Here is a 20,341-nt window from a genome sequence, read left to right as displayed (position 1 = left end):
CTGGCTCAATAGCCCACCGGTTAAGAGCTCAGACTCTGCAGCTGTGTGAGCTTGGGCCTCAGTTTCCCTATCTGTAAAATGGGGATAATCCAATCCTTATCTCATAAGGTTGTTTTGAAGATTAAAGGAAACAAGGTCTCTTGGGTGTTTGACATTACCTGGGGGAGGCCAGTGCCAAGACCTTAAGGAAGTTCTGGAATGAAGGGAGCAAGGAAGCAAAACTGCCTCTTCCTGCAGTCAGGTGACTGGTCTCTGCAGAAGGAATGAAATAACAAAAGGGGGAAGGGGGAAGAAAGTGAGAGGGTGGAGAGTATGGAGACTGGGAACACACACACACACACACACACACACACACACACACACAAAGCAGTGTGGGGAAGGAAATCACCTCAGAGCAAATAAAATCATAAAGAAAAGCAAAAGCAATAAAATAGGGATATTGGCTCAGAGATGATTCCTCTTTGCTGGAGAGGGAAGAGCACTGGGTCTGGAGTCTGAGCCCTAGGGTCTGTTTCTGGCTGCACATCCTCCTGGCTGAGTGTCCTTGGAAAAGTCATTTATCCCCTCTCAGACTTTGTTTAAATCTGTGAAAGTGAAAATAGGAAGGCCAACATCACAGAAGGGCTGGGGGTGATTCGAGGAGATCTTTTTACGGTTGGTGGCTGAGCACCCAATAAATGCAAGGGGAAACTCGACGTCCACAGCGTTAGGGCAAGGAGCATGGCGGTAGAGAAGCAGCCCTCCGTCTCGTCTTCCAGCCTTCAGGCCGGGGAATGAGTGAGGCAGTAGGCGGGGAAGACAGGCACGGAGAATCTGGGGACAGATAAAGGAAACTCGTGATGGGGCGAGGCTGGGCTGAAGAGAAACAGATTGGGGGAGAGCTGCAAAGGGAGGGGTCCACTGAAAGGGGAGGGGGGAGTCCGGGGAGGGAGAGGGTGGGAAGGCCAAGAGAGATGGGAGGGCAGTGTGAGAAGAAAAGCAGGCTGGGGAAAGAGGGATTGGAATGCAGAAGGAACTTGGGGAAGGAGGAAGTATTGAAGGCGGGAGGGAAAGAAGAGAGGGAAAATGGGGATGCCGTGGAGGCGGGGGCCAGGCCGCGAGAGGGAAGAGCATCCGGGGAACAGATGGAGGAGAAAAGAATCGGCTAAATCCAGCGTCAGAAGAGGTTGGGGACTGCGAGAAGAGAGGCTGGGGCCTTCAGGAGAGCGCAGCAGCTTTTAGCATCCATCCAGACTCTAAAGACTTGTGGCCTTTGCCTGACCTCGAGGGTCGGGAACAGACGCCCTGTCTTTGTGGAGAGCGGTACCCCACCGAGAGAATGCGGCTGTTCTGGGCAGGGCCCTACGCCTGGCGCGCGGCGAGGCTTCCCTGGCCCTGGGCTGGCCCTTGAGGGGAGCGATCGACTGGCCTGGAGGTTGGGGCCGAGGAAGGAAGGTACCACCGCCCGGAGCCGGCGCGCAGTCGGCTGCTGAGGCGCCTGTTCCGGGCTGTCCCTGGGGGGCGCCGCCGCCGCTTCCCTCCTCCGGGGCCGCACGCTCCCAGCAAAGTGGAGGAGGCTGGGGAAGACCGAGAGCCTGCGGAGCGCTACGGAGGGACCGAGCTTCGAACAGTGCTAGGGGGCCTCTGGCGCTGCGGATGCCCCTGGCTTCCTCGCTGCCGGGCGGCCTCGCCCGCCTACCCCTGCCCGGCGCTCCTGGCCCGCTCTGCGCGCACCGCCTGGCAACCCCGCGTGCGTCCCGCGGGGGCGCTGCGTCCCCCTGCCACCCCGGCCCACAGCGGCCCCTCTCCCCCACACCTCCTGCCCGCACCACCCGGCCTCTCCTCCCACCCTCGGCTCCCCTCCCCTCCCTCCCCTCTCCTCCCTCCCCTCCCGGCGAGGGGCGGGAGGGGGCGTGGCAGGGCCGGGGTTTGTGTGGCTGGGACCCGGCTCCTCGCACTCCGAGTCCGCCCGAGGAGCCGGGCCCCGGCCGCTGTCCAGCCGCTCCGCGCCCCTCGCGACCCGCGCCGCCGCCTCTCGGGGACCCGCTCGCCATGGATACCCCCAGGGTCCTGCTCTCGGCCGTCTTCCTCATCAGTTTCCTGTGGGATTTGCCCGGTTTCCAGCAAGCTTCCATCTCATCCTCCTCGTCGTCCACCCAGCTGGGCTCCGCCAAGGGAATGCGAAGCCGCAAGGAAGGGAAGATGCCGCGGGCGTCGCGAGAGAGTGCCACGGCTCGGGCGCCCCTGGGGCGGCAGGAGCCACAGCCGAGGCCGCAGGAGGAGCCCCGGCGGCGGCCGCCACAGCAGCCCGAGGCTCAGGAGCCTCCGGGCAGGGGCCCGCGCGTGGTGCCCCACGAGTACATGCTGTCAATCTACAGGACTTACTCCATTGCCGAGAAGTTGGGCATCAATGCCAGCTTTTTCCAGTCTTCCAAGTCGGCTAATACGATCACTAGCTTTGTAGACAGGGGACTAGGTAAGTGGCAAGACGCCCGACTCCTTTCTCCCTGGAGCTCCGCAGCCAGGGCACAGCTCCGGCTCTGGCAGGAGGCTGCATTTGTGAATTCCCTTCTCGTTCTGGATACCTCCCCCTTTCTTTTCTTAAACAGTTTTTCTCAAGCCTAAGTAAGTTTCCGAATGCGGCTGCAGATTTTATTCCAGTATGCAATCCTCCCTGCCTCGCTTTCTTCTTTCCCTTCCTTCCTTTCTCTCTCCCTTCCTTCCTTCTTCCTCTTGCCTTTTGCAGAAAGGAGCGTGGCACGTCTGGTGGCTGGTGGAGGAAGCGTGGAGGGCGGGAGGTGGCGGGCAAATGACCGGAGCTGGAGAGGGGTCGCGACGGGGACTGGGAACCCGTGGCAAGGGGTCACTGGTTGTACCGGGTGCGCGGTCCAAGGTCGGGCTGCCGTGGGGTACCGAGCGGCTCAGGGGCCTGAGTGAGCGCTGGAAAGCCCCGAGCTCCCATCCGCTCCGGGAAAAGCCGGCAGAAGAGACTTCCACGGTCGATGAAGCAAGTCCGCGATTGGCGTCTGGCAGTGCCCTGGCCCAGCCGCTGCCCGGGTACCCGGCTCGTCCCCGCGCTGGACGTGGGGATGGTCAGCCGCGTAGGAACCCCGCGCCCTCGGGCTTTTTGTTTTTTTTTTTTTTTTTGGCTCCTGCAGCGCGCTCTCGGCCACTCCGGGGCCTCAACAGAGTCATTTCTGCAGAGGCAGCGGCAGCAACTTGCAGGGCGGGCCGAGGGCAGGGGCAAGTGAGCTAAATTTGGGGGTTTGTTGGTGCTTAGCTCACACGGGTGCCTGGGTGTGCTTGTTCACCTTTCTGAGCCAGGCAGCTCTCCTGTCTCTGCGCTTCTACCAGGGGCCCCGTCTTTGGTCCCCTCTGTGGGCGCGGGTGCATGTGTGGGAGTCTGCGGAAACCCCTGCGCCCCCTCCTTGCCACCTGCGTTGGTCTGCAGCCTTGGAGAGAACCTCGCGCTGCAGGCGCCGGGAACTCAGTTCCTAAAGAGAAGAGACAATACCATAGAAGGAGGCAGTAAGGAAGGGAGAAAAAGCAAAGGAAGGGCAAACGGGAGGTAGGGGACGAGAAGAAAGGACGGAGGAGATAAAAGAGATTTGGGCATCTATCCACTCCGCCACCCTGCCCGGACTTAGCTCCTCGACTCGGACGCCTTCCCTGCCTCCCACTTCCAGGTCAGTGAAAGGGGGGTCGCCCAGGAACCGGCGAGCACGGGGGTTCGGACTGGGAGGGCTGCTCTGCCCCGACTGCCTTGGGGGCACTTGCACGCCCTCGAAGCTTTACAGAGCAGGCTAACCGCCCCGAGCCTCGGGCTCTTCCCAGGCTTCAGCCCCCGAGCCCCCTCCCTTGCAGCCGCCTTCCTTGCGGGCATGGGTCTTGCCCACGCTCGGTTCGCGGCTGCAGCCCGAGGTCAGCGAGGTTCACGAGCTGCTGAAAAGTCTGGGCGGCAAATTAACGCCAGGTATTTTATGGTGATTTTACAACTGCTAAAGTCACCCTGGCAAATACAAGTGGCTTCTTCGTACCGCTGCACCTGGAGCCCCGGCCGCCCCGCTGCCAGCGCAGCTCGCCTTCTCCCCACCTCCACCCCTTTCCCTGCCTCTGTTGTTTCTCTCCCTCCAAATCTTCTGTTTATCGTTCGCCTTCTCTAATACCATAATCGAAGGCTACCCTAGACTTGCCTAGTCGAGAGAGTAAGGAAGCACAGAGAAAAGTACTCTGGAGGCCTTTCCCCAAGGGAAGAAATCCCGCAGGCCCAGGGTGGCGGGCGGTTGGGCGCGCATTTTCTTCTCCCCACGGGAAGTGGCCAAAACCTCCGCCCCTCCCCCAAGCGGACACCCCCTAACTCGTAAGCTGCGCCCTGTGAGTTTGGCACGGGACCAAGGGACCCTGCGGGCGGCTGGGAGGCGTCTACCGAAGCCTGCGGCGTTGGGGCAAGTGTGGGAGGTCTCTGGGGGCTCCAGGTCCGGCGCAGAGGCTGGCTCGCTTCACCCTGGCTCGCGCTGCAGCAGCCTGTCCGCGGGCACCGCGCTGGGCGCCCCCGGGGCGCCGGAGGTAGGGAGGGGACTGGCTGCGCGCCCAGGTTGGGGGGGTGGGCCCTCAGTTCCCGAGCCAAGCTCTCTAGGCTAGCCGAACCGAGATCCAAACGTCCGGCTTCCACTCCCGAACGCGGTCCCCCGCCGGAGGAGGCGCGTCGTGACCACCTGGACCGCAGCTTCAAAGGCGCGGTCTCCTCCACGCCCTCCGGTTCCCAGAAAACGCGAAGAAAGGTAGTTAGTTGACCGCGAAGGCTGTGCGGCTGGTAGCACGCCGCGCTGGGGCGAAGGAGTGCGAAGCCGCGGGCTGGAGGGCGCGCGCAGAGGAGGGGGTATGTTGCGGGCCACAGCACAAGCTTGATAAAGGGAAAGCCTCACTTTCTCTCTCACTGATTTTGATTTGATGTGTCACCGGCGGTGACCTCGGGCTGGACCTTCCGGGGCTTGCTTAGCATCGGGCCCCTGATTGGAGTGTTTCAACTCAGCGATCTAATTGAGGGTTCATGTCATAACACATCAAATGCTGTCTAGTCTCCCGTGATGGAAGGGACCCGCCAGCCGCGCATCCCGACTCCTGGCGAGGACTTCCGCCCCTCTCACGTGGGGACTCTTAAACCGCGCCAGACCTTCCAGCATCCCCTCCCCCAGCCGTGGAAGGCAGGACAAGGAGGTAAGAGCGGCGGCCAGCTGAGAGCTGGGCCAGCCGCGTTAACTTGGCGCCTTGCCTCGGGGATGTTTAAATCGCCGTCGAGTGTGGCAGGCTTGGCTTCGAGAAGCAGGGGTCCCTCAGGGGGAGGAGCAAAGAAAACGGAAGGAGTCCTGAAATCCTCTCGTGAGGCATGAACTACTTACGTACAGTACAGTATTTGTAAAAAGCCTTCCTCACCCGGGGACCCCGGAACCCTAGAAATGACACCTACAGCTTGCGTTTAAGAGAGGGAGAGCGGGGTAAACTCTGTCCATTGTGAATGAATGAAGAGCGCTTTAGGTCTATAAAGACTGCGTGTTCTGTAATGCCTCAGCCCGTGCCTCCTTCTCCCAAGCCCCATGAGGAGGACACCTTATTGCAAGTTTAAAAGAAAAAAAGTGTCCCCCCTTTCGGTTCGCTCTCCAAACAACTAGGGGTAATCATAATAACTAAGATATATTGACATGTTGAGCACTTACTGTGTACCAAGTACTGGGCTAACATTTGTTACATGAATTATTTCATTTAATTTTAACAACACCCCCAACCACCGGGAAGAAAGTGCTACAGTCCCTGTTTTACAGGTCAATTAAGGAAGACAGAGAGGTTAAGCAAATTGTTCAAGGTCACACAGCTAGTGAGAGCTGAAGCACATATCCAGTTCTAGCCCCTGCATATTTACCTATGGCACTACATGGGTAGGGTGAGGGTGAGGAGGTTTCTAAAGGATGGTGGCAAGATGCAGAAATGGAAGAAGTTGACAGATTTCTCACCCGGTCTAATATTCCTCTGTGATCTTTTAAGACCCAGTTAGGAGTTGGAGTGAAACTTTGGATTCAGGGGTCTAAAACTGTGCTGTGCCTTGCTTCTTCTTTGTACTCCCTGTAAAACGCACAAACTACCTTATCCTTGACCTTTAAAAATGCCTCCATATTGTGCTTTCAAGATGATTTTGGATCCATAAAGATGAGAAAGTGTGTGAATGTTTGTGTCGGTGCAGTCGTAGGATCAGGATGGACCAGGTTGGATATAGAGAAATTACAGTTAGCACCTGATAGAACTCATTACAAGACCACGAGTACAGGAGGCTTGGATCTCTAACCCTGGGGCCCTGGAAAGGCAGACAATGAGAACTCCTATGAATTCAACATGGCTGTAAGATAGAGGGGGAGGGAGAGAGAAGCAAAACTTGGACTTTAGTTTCTGTAGTGAGAAGCGCCATGTAATTCCAACAAGGGAGAACAAAAAAGCCTCTTAAGGATGAAGAAACCAAAATGAATCTAAGAATATTGCTGTGAGTTAGGTTTCCAGATGATTTTGAAATAAGAATTCTCTTTAAATATTTGTTGTTATTGTTACAATAGCACTCTCAGAAAGGAGGCAGCAGGGAACAGATAAAAAACAAAAAAACAAAAACACCAAAACACACACACACACAAACCCAAACGAGATCGGAACATCCTTGAGGAATTTGACACCCTAGAAATGAACCTCGGGAGAGTTTGCCGCGGATTGTTTGTTGGCTTCTAGGTTTACCTTCTGGGTTGCGATTGCCAAGGGGGCAGGGCAGGACAGCTAACGGGGAGGACATTCTAAGAGCGGCATAGTTCCTTCCTGATTGAAGTTCGTCTGGTGTGGCATGTTTATGCAAAACAGCGTGTTTCTGGGTGGACCTGGGCCGCAGAGTAGTGCAATCAACGCAGTGGTGCTTTTGCCCGGACCCTGTTGTCGTTGGCAAACGGAAAATGAAATATAAGCAGGGAAGCATTTTAATGGGGACGGAGGGAATTCACAACTGTTAATTATTTGGTGACCTTGTATTCGATTTGTTTGAGTCCCTTATAAAAACACTAATGCAGACCAGACGGCCAAGTGAGGAAGCCGGCAGAAGTTTCCAATCTAGGCTTTATTTCCCCGGAAAGAGGGAACAGCCTTGGGAAAGGATTGCTGAGCTTTTAAGTACGTGCGTGTGAGGGCGCGCCGGTGTGAGCACCGCGCGGGGTTTGCGTCGCCGTCCAGGTTCAGGATCCTGCTCAAACCTGGTGAACTGGCAGGTCCTATAAGAACCCCGGGGTAAGGGAAGGAAGCCTTAAACCAGAAGTTTGTTCTGCTCTTCTGGTTGGAATGATTAAAACATTTTTCAGGCCACAAACCAAACCCTTAGCCATTGGCTTGTTGTTAAATAGCAGTTAATGTCACTCCCACCCCTAAGGCCTTAAGGGTTGCCTTACAAAGGCTGCCTTAGCAAGAAGCTAAACACACCTAGTGTCTTCTGCAGCGAGAGTGCAAGAAGCGCCGGAATTCTGGGGCGGGCTTCCTTGGCAGGGGAGACTAATCTGAGAAGGACACTGAGCTTTTTCCTGGCGCGGGAGGCTCTCGAGCTCTGGGAGTTTGCGCGGTAGAGTTGCTGGTGGGGGAGGGGATCGAAAAACGTGCTCAAACATCCTTGTCGTTTCTGTACATTAAAAAAAAAAAAAATTACCTAAGCCACAACCCACGACAGGCCTTGGGAATCCCTTCCCGCGCAAACTGAATCAAGACCTGAAACCTCCCCCTTACGACCAGAGGGGATGCGTGTCGCCTGGACCCGCGGGGAACGCAGAGCGTTGCATTGATGGAGGCCTTAGTGCAACTCGCTTTTTCCCAGCTGGAGTTCTCGGGGTTCTGGCGGCTCACCTCCTTGAAATTGGTGACGTCTTCCTGGGGCGGCGTGGGGAGAGGGAGAAGGGAACTGAACACAGAGGTGGGGGAAAGATGGTTTGATAGAAATAGGGCAGAACGAAAACTTTCGTTTCCTGCCAGGACTTCTGCTTGCATCAAACGACCCGGAGCAAATTCACAATAATCCCTGGGGACTTTTGAGTAAAGTGAAGGACAGTAGTTCGATAACTCTTAGGGTAGGGAATAACCCTGGTCAAGCGATGCTCTCTGGACCCGGGAAGGGCTCCGAACCGAGGCCGCGAGGTGTGGCAAACAGGAATGTGGATCCGCAGCGCCACTTCCTTGCTTGGCATCTACTACCTCCCTCAAGCCCCCATCCCCCGCCCTTAAAGCCTGGCTGTTTATTTTTAAGCTCAATGTCGGTTAAATGGTGTCTCCTGTTTACAGGAATTAAATAGGTCCTCGTCGGCCTAATGGGTTCCAGGGTTGCTGTTCCTTGCCCTCCAGGACAGTCCATTAACGCTGCTGGGGGCCGAGGGTTGGGTGCGCTGGGAGTGGGCGGGCGGCGCTGACCAGCGTTAGCAGAGAGGCGCGCGCTGCGCAGCGAGCGGCCCGGGCGCCTGGGGGCGGGGCAGGGTTTAGGGACCCTATAGTGGGCTTGCAGTGGAGAAGAAGGGCGGGCCTCTGGCCCCGGCTGGCGCGGGTCTGGCTGCTGGAGCGGAGGGGAAAGCAAGAGCAGAGGGTTGGCTTTGGGGTCTGTCAGGGCTGGTTTACCCGTCCCCCTTACCCCCTAAATAACGTAGGAACCGAAGAGAACCCGTGCGCCTGTTTTGCAAATCTGGCTTCCAGGCAAGTTGGTCCAGTTCCGATCCCACTTCCCAGCTGACCGCCGCCCCCACGCCCAGTGGGGAGGGAAATTGAACGATGCTAGACTATGGCCCATAGCTACCACCACGAATCTTATTTTGCTAGGACGTTATTTCGGGAGTCAGCCCGAGGTGAACACAGTGGAGCTGAGTTGCCGCGATCCCTTGCTCAGAAGCTGCGTCCGGCCCAGCACTTTAAAGAACACATCACTGAGGTTTCTCCTGCGCGGGACCCCTTGACACCGAGGGTCCAATATCCTGACCACACGCCAGTCTGAGCCCGTCTCCCCACCTGCAACCTCAGAACCGGTCGGGGAGGGGAAACAACATAAAATGGGAACCTTTTCTTCTACTTTTCATCTCCAAGCTCTCAAGTCAAAAGGCTGCGATCATGTTCTAGCCCGAAGGGCGGTTTCAGGGCTGTGATACCCTCCCCGCTGGGCCTGGGTTGCTCCCCTGGACTCCCAGGTGACCCTACAGGTCGGCATTGCAGGGAGGGCGACCTTGGGTAAATCAACCAGGTCCGGGCCCTGCTCCAGAGGTTCCGAGAGAAGGCAGCAACCTGCGGGGATGCCGCGGCCACGGACGCCAGGCACAGGCTGCTTGGCTGCGGCGGAAAGGTGGGGAGAGAGGCTCTAGCGTGAGGGGTGTCACCGGCTTCTATGTGGACTTCATCTGCAGTGGTGTCAGATTAAGATTTGGGCCACTGTGCTCAAGAGCCCAGGGTGGGATGCCGGGGAAAAGAGTCGCCTGGTGAAGTGTCCTTGATCTGGGCTTTGCGTCTCTGCCTCTTGAGCCCCTGAGAGGCCATGAGAGTTCGCACCAAGTGCACGGAAACTACTTTGTCAATGAATCTGTTTCGTCCTAGAAAGAAAAAAGGAGTCTCTTGGAGGCGACTTCGGACTCCTGCTGGGGGTGCCCAGCGCCCAGAGCTCAGAGTAGAGGGCTGGCCCATCTCCTGCCAGAGAGCTGCGTTACTGAAGGCTGTGCTGCGGCTCCCTAGGAGCGTGGAGTTGTTCCCAGTCGGGTGGAAATCGGGGTTCCTCTTCTCTCCCCCTCCCAGCTTCACTGGTTTGCCGCTGGCTGAGGCAGAACTTGCTGTGGGAACTTCGAGGTTTCTCTGTGGGATCCAGGCAGGCCACCAGACTCGATGAATTCTGTGTGGTTCGCAAGCCCAGGCTCGAGACAGGGAGGAAGGTAGGGATCCGCCAGGCTTTGGAAAGTGGGTGGAAAAGTCCTCTGTGGAGGACTTCCCTCGGGCCTTTCTGGTCTTTGAAAGGAGGAAAGAAGCTGGGAATTCAGGACGAGCTATTGGGGCAAACACTGGGGAAGCCAAGAGACCTAGAAAGAAGTGGGGCGGTGACTGTATGGTGGGAGGGGCTTCTGTGGGACTGCGATGCCGCCGCCCCTGACGCCGCAGCCCGAGGGGTCATTCACTGCTACCACCCTGCTCTCCTCCAACCTGCAGGCTGAAAAACATAGGGAACACACACACCCGCACCCTACAATGGCTCCGTGGACTGTTCCTGCCCATAGGATGCCAGTGGAGAAGTGGGACAGGTGGGGCAAGGAGATCAGCCACCAGGCTTCTCGGGGCTGCGGCTGCCCGGAGCCAAAGGGGTTCGCACATGGGCTAACCCCAGAGGAGGGACCCTGCAAGGAGGGCCCTGTCCTTGACGAGGTTCTGGCTGGAGGTCGTTTGTTGATTTGGCATTGTGGGAGGGGCCAGAGCAATGGATAAGGCCTGGGGGATGAGAAGGAGCAAGGTGATGGGGGTGAAGCTGAAACCCCTATGGGCCTGGCCCTTTGCTGGAAGCCCTTGCTTCTCTCTTAACCCCTCTGCCCAGCACCTTTCCTCCACTCACTTCTGCAAATCCTGTGGAAAGAACTGAATTGTATCTCCTCAAAGAAGGCCAAGAGGAGGACATGTGTATCTTCCCCCTACCTGGCCGTAGGTAGTTACAGTAATATTGGCTGCATTCACTGGACGCTTCTGTCTGTCATGCACAGCCTGCCCTCGTTACCTCGACTCTGATCTTTACAATGACTCTGCAAAGTGGGGGTCATTCTCCCATTTTCCAGATGAGATATATGAGGCTGGGAAAGATTATGTGACCCAGTCCATCCAAGGCCACCCAGCCAATAAGTTACAGGGCAGGACTCAAATCTATGCCTCTCACCCTCAGGACTCCTATGCTCATTCCATGTTGTCGGTAGTAACTAACATTTACACACATCTTCAGATGTCTTTCCTACTCTATCTCATTTGCCACCCTTCCCTCAGTGACTTTGAGCTGGCCTTATATTCTCATTTTGCAGATGAGAAAATTGTTTCCTTCGAAATCTACTTCAAAAGTCCAGTTGTTGGCATCCCTTCTATTCTGCTGATTAGGGAGTGATTGACACTTGGAGATCAGGGATTGATGCCCTCCCCAAATTCATAGGCAGCATGAAAGAACTGGAGCCTTCTCAGGGTTTCTACCAGACACAAAGATCAGGGTCTGGGATGTCCAGGGTGGTGGCACAGATACTGGAACCAGACTACTCCATCTACCTCTATCTTGGGCAAGTTACCTTGAGCTCTCTGTGTTTTAGTTTTGTGATCCGTAACATAATAATGATATCTTTTCTTTTTTCCATAGGTCGTTTTGAAGCTTAAACGACTTATTATAAGTTTAGAATTTAGATCATGCCCAGCACATAGTAAGGACTTAGCCCAGTGTTTGCTGTGATGAGCATACTGGATGTCAGCAGAAACACCCCAGAAAGGGTGAATTGTGTGGGTGGGGTCCTGATTCTGCACCTCAGGGCGTTGCTCAGCAGTTTGCAAGACTCAGATCTCAGTGGAGGCAGGGCGCAGGACAAGAGTACAGGGCGATGCCCGGGAGATCACTGTCCCAGAAGAGGGTCATAGTTGGAGCACAAATTACTCAGAGACCTTCATACCTCAGAGGAGACAGGGCTGGTGGCTCATTTTTACTCACCCAGTACACCTGACTCTATTTCCAACTTGTGGACTTTGTGGCACCTCAGGGCACCCTCAGGGCTGAGGGACCTGAGAAGAAGTGACTCCAAACCTAGCTATGAATTCCCCGCTCGGAGGTCTTCTTACTTCCAGTAAAGGAAAAAAGAATTCCTGGCAGAACCCAGCTCCCTTTGTGTCGACGGCGTTGGTGATGGACGTGTGTCTGGTGTCCTCCCTCCCTCTTTGCTCCACCGCCAAAGGAGAACCCTGTGAGAGGGGCGTGGCCTCAGGTCTGAGGGCCTCGGTTGGAATAAAGACCTTCAAATAGTGTCCCTGCCAAGCTGCAAGTCATTGGGCAAGTGAAGACGCCTCTTGGAGCCCGCTATGAGAGTGTAACAGTCACCTATAAAAGAGTGTAACAGTACGACGGGCCTCGGACACTCTCGGTGAGGATTCGCGGACGGAGGCCACCCAACCCCCAGCACAAAAGCACGCCCAGAAGCATTCAGGGATGCTTTTGAGGATGGGGGAAAGGCTGAGCTGCAGACATCTGGAGTTTCCTTTGCGAAGACGGGTGATTATACGCCCCTCCTCCATCCCCACCTAGGGGAGTAGGGGTGGGAGAGCCACGTTTCATCTCGGCTTTCTGAGCCGCAGCCCTTCGCTGGAGGATGTGCCTTCGGAGGACGTGCGGCGGGACGCGTGGTGGGGCGGCGGGTGGAGGCGTGTGGGGCCCGGCCAGGCGCCCACGAGTGGCCGCTCAGGTCACGGCGAATTCAGAGGACGCGAGCGGAACACGCGCTTAGCAGCATTGGGGAGCCCAGGGTCTGGGCGCGAAGGGCCTTGGGGGTTGGGCGAGCTGGAGCTCGGGGGAGCCGGAGCTCGGGGGAGCCCTCGGGGCCAGCGAGTGACACACAGTTCAACCAGGACTCTCAAGAGGGACCTCAAGCTGCGTACGTATCTCAAGACGTCTTGGGGAACATGCAGTGCGCGGCCTTTCCGCCCCAAACCGAAGGACGATTCGGGTTTTCGGAAGCCATCTGCAGGGGGGCGCGGGGGAGCCGCCCCCAGCTGGAGGAGCGCGTGTGGGCGGCGAGGCTCGGGTCCTGCCGCTGAGCAACCGTCACCCTTACGCCGCCTTCCCGGGGCGCGGTTCCTGGGGTGTCCGGACTTAGGCGCCGCGGGCATCCTTTTCTTTACGATCTGGTGCTTGCTTCTTAGCTTCCTCCAGCCACGTAGCTTTCTAAGCCAGTTTCCTCATTTAAAGTGGGCGTGATAGTCCCTACGTTGAAGTGATTCGTTCTCGTTCCCTTATTTGCTTTCCTTTTAAATTTTTATTTTATTTTTTAATCAATTCCACACCAAATGTATATGTTTGAGGTGCTCCTAACCTTCAACCGACTTGCCCTTAACTCAAAAAAGGCTGACCTATTTATGAAGAATTTTCTTCAAATATGAAGGTGGTTTGTTCTCTTCTCTCCGTCCCTCCTTCCTCTGCCCACCCACCAGAGCAAGCTGAAAAGCACAAATCCAGCGATTAAAACTTGAGGGGTCCCTCTGTCTAATACTCAGCAAACCCTGCATTAACCTGGGTATAAGCCAAGCTGTAACAGACCAGGTTGATACAGATAAAAAGCAAAAAAAGATAGCTCTCGTGATTTATTACTGATCAATTTCAATTTCAAGGCCTGAAGCGTAAGATTGACCTTCCAGGATGCAAGAAGGCGCCACCTACAGATTCTGAAATGAAAACTGCCTGTTTCTAGGCAAGAGGATGGGAGAGAGTGTCACTTGATGACATCAGCTCTCCTCTATACAGGACTTAATGGGAGAGGAGGCTTGCGGGAGAAGGTGTGAAGAACTGGCTTCGTACCCACGGATGGCCATGGCGGCACGGCCAGGCCTTGTGAGGCCAGGTCAGCAGGCAGAGTGTCTGCAGGGTCACAGTGGACGGTGTGTGCACTCCCCAGGTTGGATGCCTCCTCTGGGCTATTTCTGTGACGCATGCCTCCAGAGCAGGTCCAGACAGGTGGAGAATGCGGTCCGTAGGGGAGCTGCACAGGGCAGCCGCACTCACGCGTTAGAGGTTCTGGAGAACCAGTGAGAGTACATGTGGCTGAAAGAGTGAAAAAATGTGGACGTGGCTGTGAGGGGCCGGAAGGAACAGGGAGCAATAGGGACTTGGTTCTGGTGAGCATTGCCTTAGATCCTGTCTTGGGCCCAGTGCTTTGGGGCCCTAGGGCCCTGTTTTGTTCTCACCTCCTGTGGTGCCCTCCCCACTTGGTGGGGAATCTGAAGAGTCAATGAAATGTGCTTATCTAGATTCGTGGTTCTTATAGCGGGGTCCCCAACCAGCAGAATCAACATCTCCTGGGAACTGAGGAGAAGTGCAAATTCTGGGCTCTGCTACAAACCTCTGGGGCTCAAGAGAATTTGCATGTCTAACAAGTTCCTGTGTAATGCTGACGATGCAGATTTAGGGACCACTGCAGGTTCACTGGCTTTGAGAGCTACTGCTCTAGTCTGGTACCTGAGCCACAGAGTTCTTGCTCAAATAGCCCTGAGCCCACTTCCAGGGCCTGGGCAGCTTCTTCTTTGGGTCTGTCCTCCTAAGGGTGTGTCACATCGCTGATGTGTGCCCCTGTAGCCTGGGAAGCTTGGAGCTGTGGGCAAGGGTGTCCACATCCACGCAGGTAAGACCCCTCGAACTGTGGAATGGAGCCTGGATGGGAAGAAAAGAGAGCAGGATACAGACTGAAGCCTCATTTGCACTCCCCCCCACCCAGCCCTGGAAAGAGTAGGAGCAGGCTAATCTTGCTAGAAAAATCACGCGAAATCCCAAGGCTGCAGAACCAGTGGAGCCCTCTTTTTACAGATGCTTTCCTTTGTTTTGACCACTCTCGAGGACTAGAGAAATGTGACTCAGCTGTGCAGACCATTTATTAGCCCACACTTTAAAAAAAAAGAATGAAAACAAAAGCAGGCTGATTTCTCCGTGTTGCATGAGAGAGAAATAAATAAATCATCCTTTACACCTGCCTAATGCTCTCCGACCAGTGACAGACTGTCTCAAGAGTTATATAAGCAGAGATGGAAATGATTTCCTAAAGGAGCCCAGGTTTTATTCCTAGCAAGCCCTGAAAATACAGCTGGGACTGTATCCTCCACGCCTTGTACCGTGGTCACTCCTGGTTGCCTCAGATCCAGGACTTGGACTCTAATGGACAGGCAGTGGGGCTTACAGGCTAAATGCTCCAACTCTGAAATTAAACGGACCTAGGTTTGGGTCCCAATACCACCATTCATTAGTTGTGAGACTTTGGTCATTATTTTCTCCAAGCCTTGGTTTTCCTCTCTGTAAAATTGGAACAATATGAGTACCTACCTTGCAGAACTGATCTGTGCTCATAGATAAAGGATGAAAAATATGTCAGCCCTCACGACATTTAGCTGGTGCAGCAAGTGCCTTAGGTTTCTCCCTCTCACCACATCCTCAGTTTTGGGGGGGAGAGAAATATGAGAGCCAGGAAAGTGAAGCCTCAGGCAGTAGGTCCAGAGATCTGGGTGGTGGTTGAATGTTGTCAGACACAGGTTTCTTTAAAGGAGGAGAAGAAAGTGTGCTGAATTCCCACTGATTTTAATGTGCCCTGGTCGGTTTGAAGGTCTTGGCTTCCATAAATCAACCGCCTCCAGCAGCTTTTCCCTTTTCACCTCTCTAACCCTTCCCACAGCTCCGTCTCAGGTCGGGACTTGTGTGTTAGAGTGAGGCAGCCGCCCGGCGGTCAGCCCAGAGTGGGAACTGGGTGTGGCTGAGGCCCAGATCCAGTGCCCTGGGGCTACATCTGGACAGGCAGTGAGGGTCGGACCTGGGACCCGGTGACACTTTTACTATTGAAATCTACCCAAACTTTACTAGCTTCTGGGGAAAGCTAGGGGCTTTGGGGATTTTTGTATTTGCTGGGTTGTAAATATTTTATGAGAAGGCAGCCCAAGAAAATCTGGTTAGCTTTCCGCCTTGCACACTGAAGTGGGGTTGGCTTCATGCACAAATGTGTCAAAAAAGAAGTCCAGTCCAGTTTTGCCTGGGTCCCCAAGAATTCGCCTTGGATTTAAAGCCTGTTATTGTTCCCCCTCCATGTGTCCCCATTCTTTCTCTCAGTGGTAACCAAAAATTTTATCTTCAGGATTAGTTGCAAAGCAAGAAGATTTCAGATTGGGTGGGTGGGGGAGGGGAGAATGTCACTGTGTGTGTGTGTGTGTGTGTGTGTGTGTGTGTGTGTGTGTGTGTGTGGCTCTGGTTTTCTCCTTACTGATATATTTATTTCTCATTGGCTGCAGGATCTTCTCAATGGATAGATGCCTTGTGTTTGTGTTGGTTCATTTGCCCCTCTGCAGACTTCTGAAAGCCTCCCTGCTCTTTTGTTTGTTAAGTGGCTGATGAATTTTAGAAAGAGAGAAATCACATTGCAGCTCCTCGTTGTGTCAACTTTGTCCTGGGCCTAAAGGCACCAGCAAAACTGCCTGCTGGGCGGCATCTTCTCCCAGACCTGCGGATCTCAACTAGGGCTGCACCTTCAAGTCAACTGGGAGCTTAAAAAAACCAAAGCTAACGAACCGCAACAAAAGTCCAATATCCAGGCCCTGTCCTCAGATATTGGTTCAGTTGGCTGAAGCATACCCAAAATTCTCTAGGTGGTAGACTGAGAATGACTGCTCTAGATGTTTCCCGCTTACTGACCAGCGTGTATCCTAGGTCGAGCAGGCCTGTAGCCGTAGCGGTGAGCCAGATGGACAGGACAGGGTCCTAGCTCCTATGGGCTGTTGGAGAGGGGCGGGCTTATGCTGGGAAAGACAGACCACTAAGGAGACAAATATAAACGAGGTCATTGTAGATAGTGCTAAGTGCCTTGAAGATAATAAACCAGGGTCCCGTGATAGTGACCGAGGGAGGCTACTTTAGATCCGGGTGGTCGAGCATGGCCTTTCGGAGGAGGTGACATTTGAACCGAGACGTGAATGATGAGAATGAGCCAGCCGAGAGGAGGTCTGGGGGAATGCGGGCCGGGCTGCGACCACAAAGGGCACATTAGTGGTTACATAGGCTCTTGGGGGAAAACCCGGGAGGCCGCCGCCGCGGCCGCCACTCCAGCAGCCACCGACTTCCGCCCAGGGAGTCCCGGGCTGAAGGGGAGGAGGGGGCCGCCCTGGTGCCCTCCCCTTCTATGCCGCGCACCGCCGGGCGGGGAGGCGGGGTGGTCAGCCCCGGGCGGGCCGAGCTGGACCTCTACCGGCCTGTCCCGTTCCCTCCCCGCCCTTTTCCTCCCAGGGGCGGCCGCGGAGCACCGGGCTGATCTCCCTCTTAAGTGAAACTGACTGTAATTATTTTTTATCTCGCAGACGATCTCTCGCACACTCCTCTCCGGAGACAGAAGTATTTGTTTGATGTGTCCACGCTCTCAGACAAAGAAGAGCTGGTGGGCGCGGAGCTGCGGCTCTTTCGCCAGGCGCCCGCAGCGCCCTGGGGGCCGCCGGCCGGGCCGCTCCAAGTGCAGCTCTTCCCCTGCCTGTCGCCCCTGCTGCTGGACGCGCGGACCCTGGACCCGCAGGGGGCGCCCCGGCCCGGCTGGGAAGTCTTCGACGTGTGGCAGGTCCTGCGCCACCAACCCCGGGAGCAGCTGTGCTTGGAGCTGCGGGTCGCGTGGGGCGAGCAGGGAGCCGGCGAGGCCGAGGCGCGCGCGCCGGGGCTCCAGCAGCCACCGCCCCCGGACCTGCGGAGTCTGGGCTTCGGCCGGAGGGTGCGGACCCCCCAGGAGCGCGCCCTGCTCGTGGTGTTCACCCGATCCCAGCGCAAGAACCTGTTCGCCGAGATGCGCGAGCAGCTGGGCTCGGCCGAGGTTGCAGGCCCGGGCGCGGGCGCCGAGGGGTCGTGGCCGCCGCCGTCGGGCACCCCAGACGCCGGGTCTTGGCTGCCCTCGCCCGGCCGCCGGCGGCGGCGCACAGCTTTCGCCAGCCGCCACGGCAAGCGGCACGGCAAGAAGTCGAGGCTGCGCTGCAGCAAGAAGCCCCTGCACGTGAACTTCAAGGAGCTGGGCTGGGACGACTGGATTATCGCGCCCCTGGAGTACGAGGCCTACCACTGCGAAGGCGTGTGCGACTTCCCGTTGCGCTCGCACCTGGAGCCCACCAACCACGCCATCATCCAGACGCTGATGAACTCCATGGACCCCGGCTCTACCCCGCCCAGCTGCTGCGTGCCCACCAAACTGACTCCCATCAGCATCCTGTACATCGACGCGGGCAATAACGTGGTCTACAAGCAGTACGAGGACATGGTGGTGGAGTCCTGCGGCTGCAGGTAGCGGCGCCTTCCCTGCCGCCTTGGCCCGGGACCGCTGGGGAGGCCTGACTGCAGAGGGGCGGAGGAGGAGCTAGCCTTGGACGAGGCAGAGAGTGGGGCAACGGCCTGGGCTTTCAGCCGGGTGGGAGACCAGGGAGTTCCGCCTTTCCAGAACCTTCCACCTGCCATCCCAGAGGGAGCGACGGATTTTCACACCTTGCCCGGCCACCCTGGAAAAACAAGCCAAGGAGGATTTCTTTAGTTTTTGTCTTTATTATTGTGGCTTTGGATTTCCTTGTGTGTCTCCCAGGTTTTGATGGGAGGTGAGGGCAGGGGAGACGCATACCTGGTTCTCAACTGCTCCAAGGATTGAAAAATTAATAGTTTAAGAAGGGAAACTGGGGGGAAGAATCACCTTTGACCACCTCTCTGTCTGATTGTTTGCTACCTGTGTAAAGAAGGTGGGGTCTTTCTGGCCATGTCGTAGCCTGTGCCTTGTCCCCTCGCCCTTCCCCCCAACAGAAAGTGTTAAGGTAGAGAAATAGGAAAGCCAGGAGGGGTCCTGCCTTTAGAAGAGCTTTGCAAGAGGTGGGCCCAAGCGGGCCTTTTCCCGCTTGATCGTATGCCCAGCTCTGCCCTGGCCTCTGTCCGCATAGGGAAGTGGCAACCTGCATCTCACTCCAGGGGGCTCAGGTCACTGCCATTACTATTGCTTTTTCTGGGGGAAAAGGGAGCTGGTATGGATGGAATGACAAGAATGAGTCCGAGTGGAACCCCCTAAAGGATAATGAGAAACCACAAGGCTTGCCTGTGAGGGACTGACATAGAGGTGCCTTAGCCCAGGCTGGAGGGAACCTGTGGAAAAGCCCTTCCTCAAGTCTGTTTCTCATTGATTTCTTTGAACAGAATTTGCCAAAATTCAGACATCCCCTTTGAAGGGGAAGGTGATTTCCCATTTAAGCAAAAAATGGGTAGGGCTGGGTACAGAAGAATTAACTGTAGAACTAAGTTAAGAGTTGCAGAGGATGGGAAAGTGACCCAAGAAAAGGGAGGGTGAAGTCAGGAGGGAAGGTGGTTCCCCCCTCCCTCACCAAGGATGGGGATAGAGGGACAGGCCAGGAGCAGGGAGGAGAGGGATGAAAGGAGACACAAGCCCCTGTCTCCAAAGGTTCTTTAGAATCTTTGTTCCCTCCCCTCTCTCTGACATTCCTGAAAGATTACCAGCCAGCAATAGCCCAGGGCTCCCCCAAAAGAATTGTTTCAGATTGTAATTACCAGCTAGGCAATGTTTTTAAAACTTAGTAATGAGAAACTGTGAAAAGAGCAAAGTGTTACATTGAGCTTGAGGTGGGAGACGACGGGGACAGATGGTGAGGAAGGAGGCAGGGATGGAATTCATCTTCCGGAAGCAGGAGAGAGCAGAGCACAAGCTAAATACCCATCCCCAGATTGCCAAAAACATGAACTTTCCCCCAGCCTGCACCAGTATTATTTTCAAACATTGTCCATAAGTAGGCCCTTTGAAGAGTTAACTTCCTTCTCATCTTTGACCATTAAATGGTTTAAACAAGGGAACTTGTACCAACCATTACAAAAAGTTTTTGTTTTTCCTAAGTGGTTTTGCTCTCTCTTGATCTAAACCTGTTGCTTGTTTGGTTCAGAGAACTACAAACTGTCCAAGAAAGGGTGAGACTGATAATAAATGCTAATATAAAATGCTAAGTGAAAGAAAAAAAAGACTTGGCCAGGAGAAATAATTTAAAATGCACATTTGCTTTGGATGCACTGTTGTTCTGTTAAGGCTGTATATATTTGTTTATTTAAGGTGACTGAAAGTGCAAAGAGGAAATGGACAGCATGCAATTCATCTTAATGTACAAAACGTTATATGCACTCAAATGTTATAATTTCTAATATTTTTAAAGTTTATATTCGAGTTGTACAAAGTTAAGCATTCATCAGATATTTCATTCTTTCATAATGTTATCATTTTCTTAAATATTATTACAAAATTTTAAGTCTGTCTAATGGAGAGTTTTTTTTTTAACTGTCTACCTCACTATAATACAAATATTTACGACACGAAAGTTACCAGAGGTCAATTAATATTCAAAACATTTTTTACAGTACACTTTTCCTGGATGATACTCAATCTAATACTGTATTATTAAATTCATTTTCCCCCTTAATAAATCAGCCTGGTTTATATGGGTCTATTTAAGAAAAATCATTTTCTCAAGGAATTACCTACCGTCAGTGGTATTTTGGTCCAGTATGGGACTGAATGTCTGAAAAGGC

The 20,341-nt window shown here is 54.8% G+C and overlaps 1 protein-coding gene across 1 annotated transcript; it reads left to right on the top strand.

Annotated features, from left to right (window-relative positions):
• Window positions 1–1,942: 1,942 nt before the first annotated feature.
• GDF6 (growth differentiation factor 6) lies at window positions 1,943–19,931 on the top strand. The gene is made up of 2 exons (XM_060127842.1): window positions 1,943–2,455; window positions 17,104–19,931. Exons 1-2 carry the CDS (start codon window positions 2,032–2,034, stop codon window positions 18,063–18,065), a joined length of 1,386 nt encoding a protein of 461 aa, XP_059983825.1. The 5' UTR covers window positions 1,943–2,031; the 3' UTR covers window positions 18,066–19,931.
• The last annotated feature ends 410 nt before the right edge of the window (window positions 19,932–20,341 follow it).

Source organism: Lagenorhynchus albirostris, chromosome 17 (genome assembly GCF_949774975.1).
Source record: "Lagenorhynchus albirostris chromosome 17, mLagAlb1.1, whole genome shotgun sequence".
NCBI classification, from domain to species: domain Eukaryota; kingdom Metazoa; phylum Chordata; class Mammalia; order Artiodactyla; family Delphinidae; genus Lagenorhynchus; species Lagenorhynchus albirostris.
This window is presented reverse-complemented; position numbering and strand designations above follow the sequence as displayed.

What these genes read in the sequence shown, in the direction of transcription:
- GDF6 (XM_060127842.1), top strand. Translation starts at nt 2,032, where the DNA reads ATGGATACCCCCAGGGTCCTGCTCTCGGCCGTCTTCCTCATCAGTTTC. An exon ending in CTTTGTAGACAGGGGACTAG is followed by an intron (nt 2,456 to 17,103) that starts GTAAGTGGCAAG and finishes TTTATCTCGCAG; the next exon opens with ACGATCTCTCGCACACTCCT.